The sequence below is a fragment of the Psittacula echo genome, assembly GCF_963264785.1.
Source record: "Psittacula echo genome assembly, chromosome: 23".
Classification (NCBI taxonomy): Eukaryota; Metazoa; Chordata; class Aves; order Psittaciformes; family Psittacidae; genus Psittacula; species Psittacula echo.
The window spans coordinates 898,809-916,586 of NC_137748.1; the positions used below are offsets into that span (position 1 = coordinate 898,809).

Sequence of the window (17,778 nt, forward strand, 5' to 3'; positions counted from 1 at the left end):
CAAAAAAAAAAAAGACAAAAAAATGACGAATAAAAATCTTACAGCGCCGACAATTGGGGGCTAAAGGCGTTTGCGCTGCGAGAGGATTGAACCTGTGAGTGCATTTTGGCACTGCCGCAAAATCCCGGGATCCTTTAGAGGGAAATTTCTTGTGAATTCCACAAAAAAAAAAAAAAAGAGAAAAAAAAAAACCAAAAAAAAAAAAAAAAAAGGAAAAAAGTTAAAAAAAAACCCAAAAAAAAATTATTTTTTTTTCTAATATTTAAAAAGTGTTTTTGTAGGTTTAAAAAAAACGTTAAAAAGGCAAAAAAAATAAGGAATAATAAAGAATAATCCCAACTTGGAATTTCTACGGCGTCGCTCGGCTCCGGCTTCACTTCCTTCCTTTCCTTTCTTCGGTTGTTGTATTATTTGGAGGTTTTTGGTTTTTTTTTTTTTGTTTTCTTTGGAATTTTCGTTGGGTTTTTGTATAATAAAGTGACAAATCCCGGCTCTGCTCTCGTGTCCTTGCTCTAGGAAATAAACCTTCCGGCAAAAACCAGCCACTCCAGCGAGTGTCGGGAGTGTTCTTCCCTCCTCCCTGGGGAGGAATCCATAGGGATTCGTTGGGATTTGCTCCATGGGGGACCTGAGGGCACAGGGATGTGGTGGGAGCACTGGGGGGAAGAAGAGAGGGATCAGTGGGGTTGTTTGTAAGGGGAGGAGGGAGCCATGGGGAGCCCTAAGGGGGGATCCATAGGGATGGGGCTCCCTGGAGACGGGGGTCCCTAAGAGTGGGGGGATCCATAGGGATCCGTACAGATGGGGCTCAATGGGGGTGGGGGATCCATAGAGATGGAGATCCCTGGAGGAGGGGATCCCTAAGATTGGGGGGATCCATATGGATGGGGGTCCCTAAGGGTGGGGGGATCCATAGGGAACCATGGTGGGGGGAAGCCACGGGAAACAAGAAGGGAGGGCCCCAAGCCCCGCCCCCTCCAGACCACGCCCTCCCCTTTAACCCCGCCCCCACACGGCCCTCCCCTCCAGTGCCCCGCCCCTTCCCTCTGCCTCACTCCCATTGGCCGCGCCCCGCACGGGGCCTCTCCATTGGACGCTGGCGCCGGGGGCGGGACGTGCGCGCGCCGGGTGCGGCGCCACGCCCCTTTTCTCCCCCCCCACCGCCCCCCGCTCCCCCCCCCCCGCTCCGGGAGGAGGGAGCCAAAGCCCGGCCCGGCCGCGGAGCCCCGCGGATCGGAGCGCACCGGCGCGGCCCGGGCCCTGCCCCGGAAGGGCGGGCGGCGCTGCCGCCGAGCATGGGGAGCCGCGGCCGGGCCCCGCCGAGCCGCGCCGGGGGGCGCTGACCCGGCCCCGCCGGGCCCTGCGCGCCGGTGAGTGCCCCCCGACCCCCCCGGGCCCGCCCTGCGGGACCGGGCCCCGAACCGGGCCCTGCCTGCTCCCCCCCCCGCCCCGGCGCTGGCATCGTCCCCCCCCATGGGTGGTACGTCCCGGCCCCCCCCTTTGTTCGCGTCCCCCAGGCCCTGCCCGCACCACATCGCCCGCCCCGGGGGGGCCGCAGGGTCCCGATGCGGGGGGGTCGGGCCGGGGCCGATCCCGATCCCGCCGCTGTTTCCTCTTCCCAGAGCGGAGGGAAGCGATTCCGCTGCTCCCGCCCGGAAGCGGGTACCGGGGGGGGGGGCACACAACGGGATCCCCCCTCGGTTTGCTCCCTCCCCTCCGGTGCAGTGGTTGGGTCGGGGAAGCGGTGCCGTTGGCACCGTTGTTGGCTGGGGGAGCTGTGGGGGGGTGAGTTGGAGGTCCCCTCTCTTTAACCCCTGCGGGGCGGGACACACGGTGGTCCCGTCCGCCCCCCCCCATCAGCATCAATGGAGGGTGATGCAGCAAAACCCATCGCTGGGGGGGCAGCATTGGGGTGCGTGGGGGGGGGGGTGTCCAGAGACAGTGGGGGGCTGATGCCACGGTGATGGGCAGCAGTGTCCATGGGGGGGGCAGCAGTGGGGCACAGGGGGTGTCCATGTCCCCCCCCCCATACTGGCTCCTTATCCCAGAGATCCCTTCTGGAACAGGGCAGTGGAGCCAGGCCCATTCCCACCTCCCTTTGCCATTGAGGGTGGTTGATGCCCTTGTGCCCCCCCATTCCTTGGGGGGGGGGATTTAACCCAGGACTCAGCCTCTTGGTGTCACCCCAGAGCTCCTGGGGGGGTCTGACCGTGGGGAGGGGCTCTTGGGATGGGTTTCGGCTGGGGGGGGCGCTGGCCATGGTGAGGTGCCAGCGTGGCCCCCCCGCAGCCTGCCCCCCCCCGGTGCCCCGTGCTATGAGCGTTGGCCGTGCCGTCCCCGCGAGCATTGCAAATGAAAATGGAGGAAATGTCTTTGTCTGGCCTGGATAACAGCAAACTGGAGGTGAGCACCGGGGCTGCCCCCCCCGCGCCCCCCCGGGCCCCCATCTCTGAAATCAACCCCCCCCCGGCTCCCCTCCCTCCTCCCAGGCCATCGCGCACGAGATCTACACGGAGCTGGTGGACGATGCCTGCCTGGGGCTGTGCTTCGAGGTGCATCGCGCCGTCAAGTGCGGGTACTTCTTCCTGGACGACACCGACCCCGACAGCACAAAGGACTTTGGTGAGCCCGGGGGGGACATCGCGGTCCTGGTGCCTCTGGGAGAGCCTTGGAGGTGCTGGGATGGGGATTGGTCATCCCCGTGTGCAGGTGGGTGGGGATGAGAGGGGATGAGGTGGGTTGGACGTGGCCAAGGTGGGTAGAACATGGCCAAGGAGGGTTGGATATGACCAAGGTGGGTTGGATATGACCAAGGTGGGTTGGACATGGCCAAGGTGGGTTGGATATGACCAAGGTGGGTTGGACATGGCCAAGGTGGGTAGAACATGGCCAAGGAGGGTTGGATATGACCAAGGTGGGTTGGACATGACCAAGGTGGGTTGGACATGGCCAAGGTGGGTAGAACATGGCCAAGGTGGGTTGGACATGACCAAAGTGGGTTGGACATGACCAAGGTGGGTTGGACATGGCCAAGGTGGGTTGGACATGACCAAGGTGGGTTGGACATGACCAAGGTGGGTTGGACATGGCCAAGGTGGGTAGAACATGGCCAAGGTGGGTAGAACATGGCCAAGGTGGGTTGGACATGACCAAGGTGGGTTGGACATGACCAAGGTGGGTTGGATATGACCAAGGTGGGTTGGACATGACCAAGGTGGGTTGGACATGACCAAGGTGGGTTGGACATGACCAAGGTGGGTTGGACGTGGCCAAGGTGGGTTGGACATGACCAAGGTGGGTAGAACATGGCCAAGGAGGGTTGGATATGACCAAGGTGGGTTGGACATGACCAAGGTGGGTTGGACATGACCAAGGTGGGTTGGACATGGCCAAGGTGGGTTGGACATGGCCAAGGTGGGTAGAACATGGCCAAGGTGGGTTGGATATGACCAAGGTGGGTTGAACATGACCAAGGTGGGTTGGACATGACCAAGGTGGGTTGGACATGACCAAGGTGGGTTGGACATGGCCAAGGTGGGTTGGACATGACCAAGGTGGGTTGGACATGACCAAGGTGGGTTGGACATGGCCAAGGTGGGTAGAACATGGCCAAGGTGGGTAGAACATGGCCAAGGTGGGTTGGACATGACCAAGGTGGGTTGGACATGACCAAGGTGGGTTGGACATGGCCAAGGTGGGTTGGACATGACCAAGGTGGGTTGGACATGACCAAGGTGGGTTGGACATGGTCAAGGTGGGTTGGACATGACCAAGGTGGGTTGGACATGACCAAGGTGGGTTGGATATGACCAAGGTGGGTTGGACATGACCAAGGTGGGTTGGACATGACCAAGGTGGGTTGGACATGGTCAAGGTGGGTTGGACATGACCAAGGTGGGTTGGACATGACCAAGGTGGGTTGGACATGACCAAGGTGGGTTGGACATGACCAAGGTGGGTTGGACATGACCAAGGTGGGTTGGATATGACCAAGGTGGGTTGGACATGGTCAAGGTGGGTTGGACATGGCCAATATGGGTTAAACACAAGCACCCTGTCACAGAACCACTTTGGCCTGGCCTGGGGTGCCCTGATGTATTTGGGGATGTCCCTGCTCAGTGCAGGTGACCGCACAGAACCTTAGGAGGTCCCTTCTGTCCCAAACCATTCTGCGATCCCATGGACATTGCCCCAGGGTTGAGGCTCTGCTCTGGGGAGCACCATTGAGGGTCGAAGGGACCGCGCTGGGTGCGCAGGGGGCTCTGACGCGTGTCCCCGTGCAGAGATCGTGGACCAGCCCGGCGTGGACATCTTCGGGCAGGTCTACAACCAGTGGAAGAACAAGGAGTGCGTGTGCCCCAACTGCAGCCGCAGCATCGCCGCCTCCCGCTTCGCCCCCCACCTGGAGAAGTGCCTGGGCATGGGGCGCAACAGCAGCCGCATCGCCAACCGCAGGTGGGCTCAGGATGGGTCCTGGGGTGCTCGGGGGGATGTGGGATGGATCCCGGGGTGCTGAAGGGCTCAGGATGGATCCCGCTGTGTCCTGAGCTCCCTCCCCTCCGGCGCAGGATCGCCAGCAGCAACAACATGAACAAGTCAGAGAGTGACCAGGAGGACAACGACGACATCAACGACAACGACTGGTCCTATGGCTCCGAGAAGAAAGGTTGGGGGGGGGGCGTGGGGGTCCCTGTGCCCAAATGTGGGGCTCCCCATCCGGGGGCGGGGGGGGGCAGCTGCAGCGTTTGGGACTAAACCCCCCCGAAAAGGTAAAATTCATCTTTTCTGTCTCTCCCCATAGCAAAGAAGAGGAAATCGGACAAGGTGAGGCGGGGGGGAGGTGGGGGGAGGCTGAAGGGCACAGGGGGGGCCCCATCGCACCCCCTAATGCCCCCCGCTTTGTTGCAGAACCCCAACTCGCCCCGCAGGTCCAAGTCCCTGAAACACAAAAACGGTGAGGGGGGGGCAGCAGGGGGGGTCCGTGGGGGGGGTTATGGGGGATCCATTGTGGGGGTTTATGGGGGGCCAGCCCCCCTGCACCCCCTCACCCCTCCTCTCTTCCAGGTGAGATTGGAGGGAACCCCGATCCCTTCAAGGTGAGCCCATGACAGGGGCGATCTCTGTCCCCCCCTTACCTCCCCTGGGGTGTCCCTGCCCCATCCTGCCCCTGACCCCCCCCCTCTGCCCCCCCACAGTACAGCAACTCCACCGGGATCAACTACGAGACGCTGGGCCCCGAGGAGCTGCGGACGCTGCTCACCACGGTGCGTGGTCCATGGCAACGCCGGGCATGGGGACCTGGGGGATGCGCATCCCCCCTGGAGCGGGGCCTCATCCTGCTGGATGCAGCTGCTCCATGGGGGGCACTGGGACTGGGGCTCCTCCGCCTTAACCCGTCCCCTCTGTCCCCAGCAATGCGGCGTCATCTCAGAGCACACCAAGAAGATGTGCACCAGGTCAGAGCATCCTGGGGGTGCTCTGTGGGTCAGAGCATCCTGTGGGGCCACGGGGGCGCTGGGGGGCTCAGGTCCCCACGGGGGACACAGAGGCTCAGCCCCCCGTGTGCCCCCCAGGTCCCTGCGGTGTCCGCAGCACACGGATGAGCAGCGGAGATCGGTCCGGGTTTATCTGCTCGGCCCCTCCGCGTAAGTGAGCACGGGTGTGGGGTCCTGGTGCATGCGTTTGGGCTCCCATTGCACACGTGGGGTCCCGGTGCCACTGTTCTGATGTCTCTGCCCCATGGTGACGGGGGGAGGCTCATGGGGACACCTTGGGGGGGGGCTGAAGCGCTGGGGTGTGGGTCCAAGCACCCCCATTGCACTGGGGGGCACAGCGGCACCGTGAGCCCCCCCCACAACGGCTGTGCCCAGGTCCCTGCCCGAGGCCGAGGGCACCGTGGACACCGAGAGCTTCGAGGTGGCCGAGAGCCAGAGCCAGGCCCTGATGAGCCGCCTGCAGTGGGACGGCTCCGACATCTCCCCCTCGGACTCAGCCTCCTCCAAAGCCAGTGAGTGGGGGGGGGGCACAGCGGGGGTCCGGGTGCAGCAGGGCCGCGGTACCCAGAGCAGGGGTGGATGCTGTGCTCTGGGGGGGCTCTTTCTGCTCTATCTCCCCCCTGACCCCCCCCCATCTCCCTCTTCCGCCCCCAGGTACCAATAACTCCGAGTCCCGCAAGACCAAGAAGAAGAAGCCGCACCTGGGGCTGGGGAGCGGAGCCCCGGGGCTGGGCTCCAGCAAGAAGAAGAAGCCCAAACCCCCCCACACGCACCCCCCCAGCATCTACGATGACATCAACTGAGCAGCGGGGCTGGGGGGACACGGACCCATGGACCAGTCACACACAGCGCGGGTACCAGGGGGAGGATGGATTCGGGGGGGCTGAATTTGGGAGCCCCCCCCCCCCCCCAGTGCCTCTATTTATTGATGTCCATGCGGCTTGGAGATGGGGGCACAGCCCCCCCTTCCCACCCAGCCCCAGTGGGGGGGGCACGTGCAGAACCAGGCCTGACCCCCCCCCATGCCCTGGTTCAGGGTGGCGGGAGGATGGAGGGGACCCCCCCACATCTGCAGCTGGATTTGACTGTGGGGGGGGGCACTGGGGCCTGCAGGGGTTGGGGGGGACTGCATGCTGCATCCTTTATGCTTGGGGCTGGTTGTGGGGGGACCCCCATGGGGGGTAACAGCACCCCCCAGTGCCACTGTACCCCCCCAGTGCTTTTGTACCCCCATTGCCATAGAGCAAACGGGGGGGGGGGGGGGCACAGCTGAGCTTTGTGGCAGAGCCCCCCCATCCCATGTGCCCGGGGACCTGCTGCTGCCATCGGGTGGGGGGGCCTTGGGGCTGGTGTTTAGGGCCCTCCCCAGCACCCAGCTCTGGGTGTTCTCCATGAAGGGGCTGTGCTGGGGACCTGCTCGTTGCCCCCCCCACAATGGGTCTCTGCCCCCCACGTCCATCTGTGTCCCTGTGGGGGTGCTCCTGTGGCCCCCCCCCGCTGCCGTGGGTCTCAACTTATGGTGCTCTTGGATTCACTATGGTCAAACTGCTGCTAAAGGCTCGTGCTGGGGGGGCCCGCGGGGGGCACGGGCGCGCGCTGAGCTGGCCTTGGCGTGCCCTGGGGCTGAGGAGGGGGGGGTCCGGCCCCCAGACCCACAGGGACCACCCTGGCCCCCCCCCAGTGGGACAATGTCCAGGGATGGGAGGGGGGGGGACCCAGCCTGAGCCCCTCTGCTGTGGGAGAGGAGCCGCTATTCGGGGTCCAAGGGGTGCTATGGGGTTGGGGGGGGTGGGTGTGGGGCCCCCCCATGTCCCTGCTCTCTGTGCGTGGTCTGTGTCCCCCCGAGCACGTTGTGGCTGCCCCTGTAAATAAAACTGCATCTTGACTTGGTACCCGGGGCCACGGACCCCCCTTTGATCAAAACCCCCTTGTTTTGCCCCAAACCCCCGCGGTGTCACCGGAGCCTGCTTCAAACGGGATGGAAGCGGAGCCGGGGCCGGCTCCTGCCCCCGGTGCTCCCCGAGCGGCACCTCCTGGGCGGGGCCGGGCGCGAGCGGATGGCGCGAAACGGGGAGGGCGGGAGGGGGAGGGGGCGTGGCTTCGCTGTGGTGGGCGGGGTCACACGCATGGGGGCGTGGTTTATGGCTTGGCCTCGGGCCCCTGCGGCTGGAGCCCCCCCGGGACCGGGCTGTGACCGCGCTCCGGGACCGGCCCCCCCCCATCCCCGTGTCCCAACCGCTCCCCACGGTGAAGCCACGTCCTTTATTCCCCCCCAGGACCCCGCTGATGGGGGAGCCCCGGGGGAGTCACCCCTGGCTCCCGGCGCTGGGGGCCCTCAGGAGATGAACCCCTGCAGGGGCAGCCGGAGGTAGCGGCGCAGGGCAGGCGGCAGCGCCAGCGCGGAGACGGCGTCGTGGCAGCGGGGGCCCAGGCTGCGGCGCAGGGCGCAGCGGGCGAGGTGCTGCAGGCGCCGCGGTTCCCCCGCCATGCGCACGGCCGAGGTGTAGAACTCCCGGTGCTCCTGGAGAGGGGACACGGGGGCAGTGAGGTTGGGGGGTGTCAGCGACATCCAGGACCCCCCCATGTCCCTCTCTCACCTCCCACAGCTCCGGGGGCACAGCGCTCACCCAGCCCTCGGCCGGGGGGATGCGGTCGTAGGCGTTGAGCACAACCTCCAGCGCTGGCGGGTGCCGGCAGCAGAACTTGAGCATCTGTGACACAGAACGTGAGGGACGCGGCCCCGCCGCCACCGTCACCCCCAGCACCTCTCAGTCACCCACCTTGGGGTGGACAGGGCCGGCGCCGTGGTCGAGGAGGAGCGCGATGGTGTCCTCAGGGCACTGGTCCTGATACTCCTCGATGGCGCGGAGGGCACAGTCCATTGGGGTGTCCCCGGCGCAGTTGGTGGCGGTGGGGTCGGCGCCGTGGCGCAGCAGCAGCCGCACGAGCCAGGCCTGCCCGTTGGCGCAGGCGTTGTGCAGCGGCGCGTGGTGCTTGCGGCCCGCGGCGCTGGGGTCGGCACCGGCCGCCAGCAGCCGCTCGCAGACGGGGCCGTAGCGCTCGGCGGCATCGCGGTGCTCGGCCGCGGCACAGGCGGCGTTCAGCGGGGTCTCTCCCTGGCGGCTGCGGCACGAGGGGTCGGCGCCGTGGTGCAGGTACAGCTCCACGTGCGCAGCCAGCCCCTGCCGCGCCGCCACGTGCAGAGGCGTCAACCGGCGCTCCCGCGTCTCCAGCCCCACGCGTGCCCCGTGCGCCAGCAGCAGCTCCGCGCACCTGCGGGGGGGGGCACGGGTCAGGGGTTGCGGGGACACCCGGGCCTTCCTGGCAGCCCCTGTAGCCCCATGGATGGGGGGTTCGATGTGGGGCGACCGAGGGGCACCCCCCGGGAGCAGTGGGGCAGGACTTGGATGGGGGCGTGGCCTGAACGTAGAGGGGCGGGGCTTGGCTTTGTGGGACAGAGCTTGTTATGGGCGTGGCTCCTCGTATAGGGGCGGGGCTTTATTGGGGGGACGGAGTCACTCTGGGAGGCGGGGCTTGCTGTGAGTAGCGTTTTGATTGGGCGGGACTGCTGTTGGGGCGGGGCTTGCCCCCGGGTGAGCGCCTGCCATGCAAATAAGGCTGCGTTGTGGTGGGCGGGGCTTGTCATGCAGATGAGCCCGGCCCTGGTCCCGGATTGGCTGGCGGGCAGGGGCGGGGCTCACCGCAGGCTGTGGGGCGCGGTGCAGAGGTGCAGCGGGGCGCAGCCGTCCGCGCTGAGCACGTTGGGGTTGGCGCCGAAGTCCAGGAGCAGGCGGACGCAGTCGGGGTCGGGGGCGGCCGCGCTGTCGTGCAATGGGGCCCGGCCCCCCACCACCGCGTCCACCGCGGCCCCGCGCAGCAGCAGCAGCCGGGCGCAGGCCACGAAGCCGCGGGCGCACACGATGCGCAGCGCCGAGGTCTGCTGGCGCCGGGGGCTCAGCACCCACAGCCCTGCGGGGGGAACGGGTCAGACCCACACACCCGCATAGCCCAGCCGGGGGGGGGCCCAACAGCCTCCAGCCCCAGCCTGGGGGAAGCAGAACTGGGGTCCCAGGGCACCCAGCACCCCACATTAGAGCAGCCAGTGCTCCTGGAGGAAGGGAGAAGAAGAAGGGAAGGGAGGAGAAGGCGGGAGAAGGAGCGAGGGAGAAGGAGCGAGGGAGAAGGAGCGAGGGAGAAGGAGCGAGGGAGAAGGAGCGAGGGAGAAGGAGCGAGGGAGAAGGAGCGAGGGAGAAGGGCACCCATAGCCCCCAGCCCCGTACCCTGCTCCGGTGCCCACACCAGCTCCTCGCTGCCCATCTCCATGACCATGTTGGCGCTGCTCTCGTCCCTGAAGATGCTCTTGACGCGCTGCAGGTCCCCGCTGTACAGGGCATTGTGCACGGCGGGGTCCCGGCAGCACCGTGGCCGCGGGGGCTCGGGCAGGACGCGGCGGGAGGTCCGGTCCCGAAGCAGTGCCCGGCGCCGCTCCTCCTGCTCCAGCAGCTCCCGCTGCAGCCGCAGCGACCGCAGGGCCGAAGAGCTGAAGGCGAAGGTGTCCTGGGCCATGGGGCAGGCCTGGGGGCACTGAGCTGCCTCTGGCCGGGGGGGGGGGGGGAGGAGGGGTATAAATAGGGCCGTGCCCCACAGCAACGCTGAACTCAGGGCCTGAGCCAGCCCTATAAATAACTGCCCGGGTGGTAAACAGGGGCACGCTGCCAGAGCCTGGAGCCTGCTGGGGGGGGCAGAGCCAGGTACCCCCAACATCCTGGGGCTGCAGGAGCCATGGGGGGGCAGAGGGACTCCCCAGGGTGTGGGTTTGGGGGGCTGCAGCGCAGCAGGAAGGGGGGACACAGACACAGGAGCAGACGGGCCAATGCAGGGATAGAACAGCCCTTTAATGTGGGGTTAGGCTCCATAGAGAACACACAGGGAAAGGAGCAGCCGGGGCAGCGCCTGCTCAGCATCCTCAGCACGGCCCAGCCCAGGCCATGGCGCAGCCCCTGGGGTCAGCAGCAGTCAGCTTGGGCTGGGGGGGAGAAGAAATCCTCTGGGAGCTCCCCCAGGAGCCCGTCCAGGTCATCTGCATGGGCACAGGATGGAGCATGCTGGCTGGCACGCACACAGGGCAGGGATCGCTCCCTGTCCATGCACACGGGAGGAGAGACGCTGCCCAAGCCCAGGAGCTGCTCGGATCCAACTCACCCACATCATAGCCTCCAGCTCCCTCTGGCTCCTCCTGCCTGGGTGCCTGCTCTGTGCTGTGGGGCCTCGAGTGTCCCTCCCAGTGCCCAGGGGCAGGGACACCCCGGGGGGGCTCTGTGGGGCACGCTGGGGCCTGAGCAGGGACCTGCAAAACCCAATGGAGAGGAAAAGCATAGGGGACCCACGGGGCGGGTCACAGCACCCCAATGAGCACCGGGCCCTCCCTCACCTCCTGCTGTGCTGGTGATGGCTGCGAGAAGCTGCCCTCAGGCTCTGCTGGGTAGATCTTGAGCAGGTTGTTGGGGGTGACGTTGAGGTAGTGGTTGCGGTGGGATGGGGAGAAGACACCCACCTGTGAGGAGAGAGCCGTGGGGCAGAGCCGGGGCTCCGGCATCCCCTTCCCTTGGGATGTGCTCAGGGTCAGGAACAGCCCCAAGCCCTCGCTGCTGCTCTGCTGTCTCCTACCTGCCTCAGGAGCAGCACGGAGCCGGGACGCAGCTCGCTCTGTCTCTCCTCCAGCAGCAGGCGATGCACCGTGCCCTGCATCTCCCCTGTGAGCAGGAAGGGACCCATCAGCCATAGGGAGCAATGGGCAGGAGGAGCCTCAGCCCAGGCACATCCACACGAACCGGTTGGGTCCCGGAATACAGCACCAGCATCAACGTTGGTCCTGGTCAGGGTCTTGATCATCACGGCCATGCTGGGGACCTTGTTCCTGGGGAGCTGCTTCAAGGCTGCCTGCAGAGACCCTCGTGTCGCACCAATGTCCCCATAGGGCCGCAGGACCAGCCCAGCACCTCCCCACAGCTCCTGGGGGGAGCCGGGGGCTCCTCACCTTCCGCAGCACCATGACCACGCTGTAGGTGCAGAGGAAGCAGCCGGGGTCCCTCTCATCCAGCTCCAGCTCCGTTTTCATGGCGAGCCAGGGCCCCTTCCCGAAATCCTCCTCTGTAGGCAGCGAGGAGCTGGGCGCGCCCTGGAGTCACAGCACAACCGCTCACAGCAGGGGGGAGCGCTGGGGACCCCCCCCATCACCCATGGGAACACAGTGCTGGGATTCAGATATGGATCTGCACTGGAGCTATGGAGCAGGGGAATGGCCCAGGGTGCCCAGAGAAGCTGTGGCTGCCCCATCCCTGGCAGTGTTCAAGGCCAGGTTGGACACAGGGGCTTGGAGCAAGCTGCTCCAGTGGAAGGGGTCCCTGCCCGTGGCAGGGGTTGGAGCTGGAGGAGCTTTAAGGTCCCTTCCAACCCAAACCATTCCATGACTGTATGGAGCAGGGAATTACCTCTGTCCGTGGCTTCGCCATGGCCCCATGACATGGAGTTTGGGGAGCAGAAATGAGGATCTCCTCCAGCAGCTTCCCGGTGTGCTTATGGGAGAGACGGGAAGAGGCAGATGGAGCTTTGCACCTCTTCACCACCTCCTCCCATCCCACCCCCTGTCCCTGCACCCACCTGCTGGGGCAGGATCCCAGCAGGCCCTGGGAACCGCCGGGTCTTGCCCCGCGCTGGGGGCCGGGGGGCAGCCCCCGGTGCTTTGTTGGCCGCTGTCACCAACTGCACGAGGTGATTGGTGACCACCGGGGTCTGCAGCGCCGAGGGGCAGGGGGGGGCCCGGGGGGGCTGCGGCCCCCGTGGCTCCATGGAGGGGCTCCCGGCTCCCGCCTGGCGCAGGGGTGCTTGGAAAGGCCTCAGGGATGGAGCCCTGGGAGCGGGGATGCAGCTCCAGGGCTTTCCCATTGGGATGGGGGGCGCGGGGGGGCAGGCCCCGGCCGCGCTGGGCCGCAGCCCCAGCCTGGGCGCTGCCTGGGGGGCAGGGGGAGGCCCCGGCCCCGCTTCCTGCCGCGGCCTCTTGAGGGTCCCCGGTTCCCGGGGGGGCCGCTCCCCGCGCTCGGGGCCCTCCAGCTCCAGGAGGAGGCCGGTGCCCGGCGCATCCCGGGGGGCCGGGGGGCTCCGGCAGCCCCCGGCCAGGGGCCGCAGCGCGGGGCCGGGGCGGTGCTGCAGGGGCTGAGCTCCGGGAGCGCCGTGGCTCAGGGACGGGGCTCCAGGAGCCAGGAACCGGTTCTCGGCGTCCTCCACGGCCGAGAGGAAATCCTGCGGGAGGAGAGGGCTCCGGCACCCAACACTCAACAGCACAGAACACCCGGGGCCAGGCCGGTGCTGCCCACCCTGAGCACCACGTCCCACATCCTGCATCCCACATCGCATGTGTCAGGTCCCATTCCACATATCCCATAGCCAGTGCCCCACACCCCACATTGCAAGTCCCATGTCCAAAGTCCCATGTCCCATATCCTACATCCCATGTCCCATATCCTACGTCCCATGTCCCATATCCTACGTCCCATGTCCCATATCCTACGTCCCATGTCCCATATCCTACGTCCCATGTCATACCTCTCACATCCCATATTCCACATTCCATGTCTCATGTCCCATGCCCCACCTCCCATATCCAATGTCCCATGCCCCACATCCCATATCCCATGCCCCACATCCCATATCTAACGCCCCATAACCCATGTCCTCCATCCCATGTCCCACGTCCCCCCCTCACCTCATCCTCCAGGTCCCCCTCGGCCCCGAACAGCCTCTGGAGCCGGCAGGCCTGCGGGAGGGGAGAACCGGGCCCTGAGGGACGCACGGAGAGCCCGGCCCCAGGGCCAGGCCCGGCGGGGCCCTGCTCCCGGCCCGCCCCGCGGCGGCCGCAGCCCCCGGGGCCCCTCGGCGGAGCCCAGATCCACCGCGGGGCCGAGCGCACCCCACGGGGACCCCAAAGCTTTCCCCCCCCGCCATCAGCCGCCCACCCGGGCCCCGCTCCTGTTACCATGGCAGCGGCGAGGGAGGCGGAAGTGACCGGGACGGGACGCGAACCCGCGGCCCTGGGGCACGGGGAGCGGCAGGAACGGCCCCTTTAAGGACCAGCGGCCCCTGCCGGCGGGAGGAGCGCGGCCGGGCCTCTTAAAGGGCCAGAGCCCCGCGTCCGGCCCGAGCGTGTGGGGGAGCGGGACTGTGAGTGTGTGAGTGTGAGCGACAGTGAATGTGTGTGAGTGTGTGAGTGTGAGCGACAGTGAATGTGTGTGAGTGTGAGAGTGTGAGCGACAGTGAATGTGTGTGAGTGTGAGAGTGTGAGCGACAGTGAATGTGTGTGAGTGTGAGAGTGTGAGCGACAGTGAATGTGTGTGAGTGTGAGAGTGTGAGCGACAGTGAATGTGTGTGAGTGTGAGAGTGTGAGCGACAGTGAATGTGTGTGAGTGTGAGAGTGTGAGCGACAGTGAATGTGTGTGAGTGTGAGAGTGTGAGCGACAGTGAATGTGTGTGAGTGTGAGAGTGTGAGCGACAGTGAATGTGTGTGAGTGTGAGAGTGTGAGCGACAGTGAATGTGTGTGAGTGTGAGAGTGAGAGTGTGAGCGACAGTGAATGTGTGTGAGTGTGAGAGTGAGTGTGTGAGCGACAGTGAATGTGTGTGAGTGTGAGAGTGTGAGAGTGTGAGCGACAGTGAATGTGTGTGAGTGTGAGAGTGTGAGAGTGTGAGCGACAGTGAATGTGTGTGAGTGTGAGAGTGTGAGCGACAGTGAATGTGTGTGAGTGTGAGAGTGTGAGCGACAGTGAATGTGTGTGAGTGTGAGAGTGAGAGTGTGAGCGACAGTGAATGTGTGTGAGTGTGAGAGTGAGTGTGTGAGCGACAGTGAATGTGTGTGAGTGTGTGAGTGAGAGTGTGAGCGACAGTGAATGTGTGTGAGTGTGAGTGTGAGAGTGTGAGCGACAGTGAATGTGTGTGAGTGTGAGTGTGAGAGTGTGAGCGACAGTGAATGTGTGTGAGTGTGAGAGTGTGAGCGACAGTGAATGTGTGTGAGTGTGAGTGTGAGCGACAGTGAATGTGTGTGAGTGTGAGAGTGTGAGCGACAGTGAATGTGTGTGAGTGTGAGAGTGAGAGTGTGAGCGACAGTGAATGTGTGTGAGTGTGAGAGTGTGAGCGACAGTGAATGTGTGTGAGTGTGAGAGTGTGAGCGACAGTGAATGTGTGTGAGTGTGAGAGTGTGAGCGACAGTGAATGTGTGTGAGTGTGAGTGTGAGCGACAGTGAATGTGTGTGAGTGTGAGAGTGTGAGCGACAGTGAATGTGTGTGAGTGTGAGAGTGTGAGAGTGTGAGCGACAGTGAATGTGTGTGAGTGTGAGAGTGTGAGCGACAGTGAATGTGTGTGAGTGTGAGTGTGAGCGACAGTGAATGTGTGTGAGTGTGTGAGTGTGAGCGACAGTGAATGTGTGTGAGTGTGAGTGTGAGCGACAGTGAATGTGTGTGAGTGTGAGAGTGTGAGCGACAGTGAATGTGTGTGAGTGTGAGAGTGAGAGTGTGAGCGACAGTGAATGTGTGTGAGTGTGAGAGTGTGAGCGACAGTGAATGTGTGTGAGTGTGAGAGTGAGAGTGTGAGCGACAGTGAATGTGTGTGAGTGTGAGAGTGTGAGAGTGTGAGCGACAGTGAATGTGTGTGAGTGTGAGTGTGAGTGTGAGCGACAGTGAATGTGTGTGAGTGTGAGTGTGAGAGTGTGAGCGACAGTGAATGTGTGTGAGTGTGTGAGTGTGAGCGACAGTGAATGTGTGTGAGTGTGAGTGTGAGAGTGTGAGCGACAGTGAATGTGTGTGAGTGTGTGAGTGTGAGCGACAGTGAATGTGTGTGAGTGTGAGTGTGAGAGTGTGAGCGACAGTGAATGTGTGTGAGTGTGTGAGTGTGAGCGACAGTGAATGTGTGTGAGTGTGAGCGACAGTGAATGTGTGTGAGTGTGAGTGTGTGAGTGTGAGCGACAGTGAATGTGTGTGAGTGTGAGCGACAGTGAATGTGTGTGAGTGTGAGAGTGAGAGTGTGAGTGACAGTGAATGTGTGTGAGTGTGAGTGTGAGAGTGTGAGTGACAGTGAATGTGTGTGAGTGTGAGTGTGAGAGTGTGAGCGACAGTGAATGTGTGTGAGTGTGTGAGTGTGAGCGACAGTGAATGTGTGTGAGTGTGAGAGTGAGAGTGTGAGCGACAGTGAATGTGTGTGAGTGTGTGAGTGTGAGCGACAGTGAATGTGTGTGAGTGTGAGAGTGTGAGCGACAGTGAATGTGTGTGAGTGTGAGAGTGAGAGTGTGAGCGACAGTGAATGTGTGTGAGTGTGAGAGTGTGAGCGACAGTGAATGTGTGTGAGTGTGTGAGTGTGAGCGACAGTGAATGTGTGTGAGTGTGAGAGTGTGAGCGACAGTGAATGTGTGTGAGTGTGAGAGTGAGAGTGTGAGCGACAGTGAATGTGTGTGAGTGTGTGAGTGTGAGCGACAGTGAATGTGTGTGAGTGTGTGAGTGTGAGCGACAGTGAATGTGTGTGAGTGTGAGTGTGAGAGTGTGAGCGACAGTGAATGTGTGAGAGTGTGAGTGTGAGCGACAGTGAATGTGTGTGAGTGTGAGTGTGAGAGTGTGAGCGACAGTGAATGTGTGTGAGTGTGAGAGTGTGAGCGACAGTGAATGTGTGTGAGTGTGAGAGTGAGAGTGTGAGCGACAGTGAATGTGTGTGAGTGTGTGAGTGTGAGCGACAGTGAATGTGTGTGAGTGTGAGAGTGTGAGTGTGAGCGACAGTGAATGTGTGTGAGTGTGAGAGTGAGAGTGTGAGCGACAGTGAATGTGTGTGAGTGTGAGAGTGAGAGTGTGAGCGACAGTGAATGTGTGTGAGTGTGTGAGTGTGAGCGACAGTGAATGTGTGTGAGTGTGAGAGTGTGAGTGTGAGCGACAGTGAATGTGTGTGAGTGTGAGAGTGTGAGTGTGAGCGACAGTGAATGTGTGTGAGTGTGAGTGTGTGAGTGTGAGCGACAGTGAATGTGTGTGAGTGTGTGAGTGTGAGCGACAGTGAATGTGTGTGAGTGTGAGAGTGTGAGCGACAGTGAATGTGTGTGAGTGTGAGAGTGTGAGTGTGAGCGACAGTGAATGTGTGTGAGTGTGAGAGTGTGAGCGACAGTGAATGTGTGTGAGTGTGAGAGTGTGAGTGTGAGCGACAGTGAATGTGTGTGAGTGTGAGAGTGTGAGTGTGAGAGTGTGAGTGTGAGAGTGTGAGCGACAGTGAATGTGTGTGAGTGTGAGAGTGTGAGTGTGAGCGACAGTGAATGTGTGTGAGTGTGTGAGTGTGAGCGACAGTGAATGTGTGTGAGTGTGAGAGTGTGAGCGACAGTGAATGTGTGTGAGTGTGTGAGTGTGAGCGACAGTGAATGTGTGTGAGTGTGAGAGTGTGAGCGACAGTGAATGTGTGTGAGTGTGAGAGTGAGAGTGTGAGCGACAGTGAATGTGTGTGAGTGTGAGAGTGTGAGCGACAGTGAATGTGTGTGAGTGTGTGAGTGTGAGCGACAGTGAATGTGTGTGAGTGTGAGAGTGTGAGTGTGAGCGACAGTGAATGTGTGTGAGTGTGAGAGTGAGTGTGTGAGCGACAGTGAATGTGTGTGAGTGTGAGTGTGAAAGTGTGAGCGACAGTGAATGTGTGTGAGTGTGAGAGTGAGAGTGTGAGCGACAGTGAATGTGTGTGAGTGTGAGAATGAGAGTGTGAGTATGAGCGAGAGTGAGTGTGTGAGTGTGACTGTGAGTGTGACTGAATGTGAGTGAGTGTGACTATGAGCGTGACTGTGTGAGTATTGAGTGAGAGTGAGTGAGTGAGTGTGTATGTGACTGTGACTGAGCGTGACTGTGACTGTGTATGAGTGTGTGAGCATGACTGTGTGACTGTGAGTACGAGTGAGACTGTGTGAGTGTGACTGTGTGAGTGACTGTGTATGAGTGAGAGTGTGTGAGTGTGACTGTGTGAGTGAGCATGACTGTGTGACTGTGAGTGTGGTTGTGTGAGTATGAGCGAGTGAGTGTGACTGTGAGTGTGACTGTGACTGTGTGAGCATGACTGTGATTGTGTGTGTGTGTGAGCGTGGCTGTAAGTGTGAGTGTGACTGTATGAGTGTGAGTGTGTGTGACTGTGAGTGTGACTGTATATGTGTGTGACTGTGTGAGTGTGACTGTGTGACTGTGTGACTGTGTGAGTGTGACTGTATGTGTGTGAGTGTGACTGTGTGAGTG

General features: G+C 62.5%; 3 protein-coding genes across 9 annotated transcripts; 1 reads left to right on the forward strand and 2 right to left on the reverse strand.

Moving 5' to 3' along the window:
- The first annotated feature begins 1,229 nt into the window (after positions 1-1,229).
- Positions 1,230-6,519, forward strand: ATXN7L3 (ataxin 7 like 3). Of its 4 annotated transcripts, XM_080633341.1 has the most exons (13): positions 1,230-1,370; positions 2,290-2,403; positions 2,490-2,622; positions 4,284-4,455; positions 4,569-4,666; positions 4,802-4,824; positions 4,909-4,954; positions 5,065-5,096; positions 5,196-5,264; positions 5,413-5,456; positions 5,574-5,645; positions 5,871-6,007; positions 6,150-6,519. In XM_080633341.1, exons 2-13 carry the CDS (start codon positions 2,353-2,355, stop codon positions 6,296-6,298), a joined length of 1,026 nt encoding a protein of 341 aa, XP_080489467.1. In that variant the 5' UTR covers positions 1,230-1,370; positions 2,290-2,352; the 3' UTR covers positions 6,299-6,519. The 4 variants fall into 4 exon arrangements, with proteins under 4 accessions (XP_080489467.1, XP_080489465.1, XP_080489466.1 ...); XM_080633339.1 differs by having other exon boundaries at positions 5,413-5,645; XM_080633340.1 differs by lacking the exon at positions 1,230-1,370 and adding an exon at positions 1,620-1,662 and having other exon boundaries at positions 5,413-5,645.
- A 1,311-nt stretch (positions 6,520-7,830) lies between these two features.
- On the reverse strand, positions 7,831-10,061 carry ASB16 (ankyrin repeat and SOCS box containing 16; the record flags this gene model as incomplete). The annotated part of the gene is made up of 5 exons (XM_080633382.1): positions 7,831-8,016; positions 8,093-8,206; positions 8,276-8,768; positions 9,197-9,464; positions 9,776-10,061. 5 exons carry the CDS (start codon positions 10,059-10,061, stop codon positions 7,831-7,833), a joined length of 1,347 nt encoding a protein of 448 aa, XP_080489508.1.
- Positions 10,062-10,389: 328 nt separating this feature from the next.
- Positions 10,390-13,565, reverse strand: HROB (homologous recombination factor with OB-fold). 4 transcript variants are annotated; one of them, XM_080633394.1, is made up of 9 exons: positions 13,528-13,565; positions 13,258-13,308; positions 12,156-12,794; positions 11,987-12,070; positions 11,533-11,673; positions 11,327-11,435; positions 11,163-11,248; positions 10,927-11,049; positions 10,390-10,842 (listed from the first exon to the last, which is right to left on the reverse strand). In XM_080633394.1, the coding sequence occupies exons 1-9, from the start codon at positions 13,528-13,530 to the stop codon at positions 10,462-10,464; spliced, it is 1,617 nt and encodes a 538-aa protein (XP_080489520.1). In that variant the 5' UTR covers positions 13,531-13,565; the 3' UTR covers positions 10,390-10,461. The 4 variants fall into 4 exon arrangements, with proteins under 4 accessions (XP_080489520.1, XP_080489519.1, XP_080489518.1 ...); XM_080633393.1 differs by having other exon boundaries at positions 10,390-10,575; positions 10,698-10,842; positions 13,258-13,552; XM_080633392.1 differs by having other exon boundaries at positions 11,351-11,435; positions 13,258-13,552.
- Positions 13,566-17,778: the final 4,213 nt, after the last annotated feature.

Excerpts from the sequence above, each read along its gene's own strand:
- HROB (XM_080633391.1), bottom strand. The coding sequence starts at position 13,530 with ATGGTAACAGGAGCGGGGCCCGGGTGGGCGGCTGATGGCGGGGGGGGA. Across the intron at positions 12,795-13,257 it reads AGGGGGACCTGGAGGATGAG|GATTTCCTCTCGGCCGTGGA; the intron begins GTGAGGGGGGGA and ends CTCCTCCCGCAG. Across the intron at positions 11,674-11,986 it reads TGGCGAAGCCACGGACAGAG|GGCGCGCCCAGCTCCTCGCT; the intron begins GTAATTCCCTGC and ends CTGTGACTCCAG.
- ATXN7L3 (XM_080633339.1), top strand. The coding sequence starts at position 2,353 with ATGAAAATGGAGGAAATGTCTTTGTCTGGCCTGGATAACAGCAAACTG. Across the intron at positions 5,097-5,195 it reads GGAACCCCGATCCCTTCAAG|TACAGCAACTCCACCGGGAT; the intron begins GTGAGCCCATGA and ends GCCCCCCCACAG. Across the intron at positions 6,008-6,149 it reads CTCAGCCTCCTCCAAAGCCA|GTACCAATAACTCCGAGTCC; the intron begins GTGAGTGGGGGG and ends TTCCGCCCCCAG.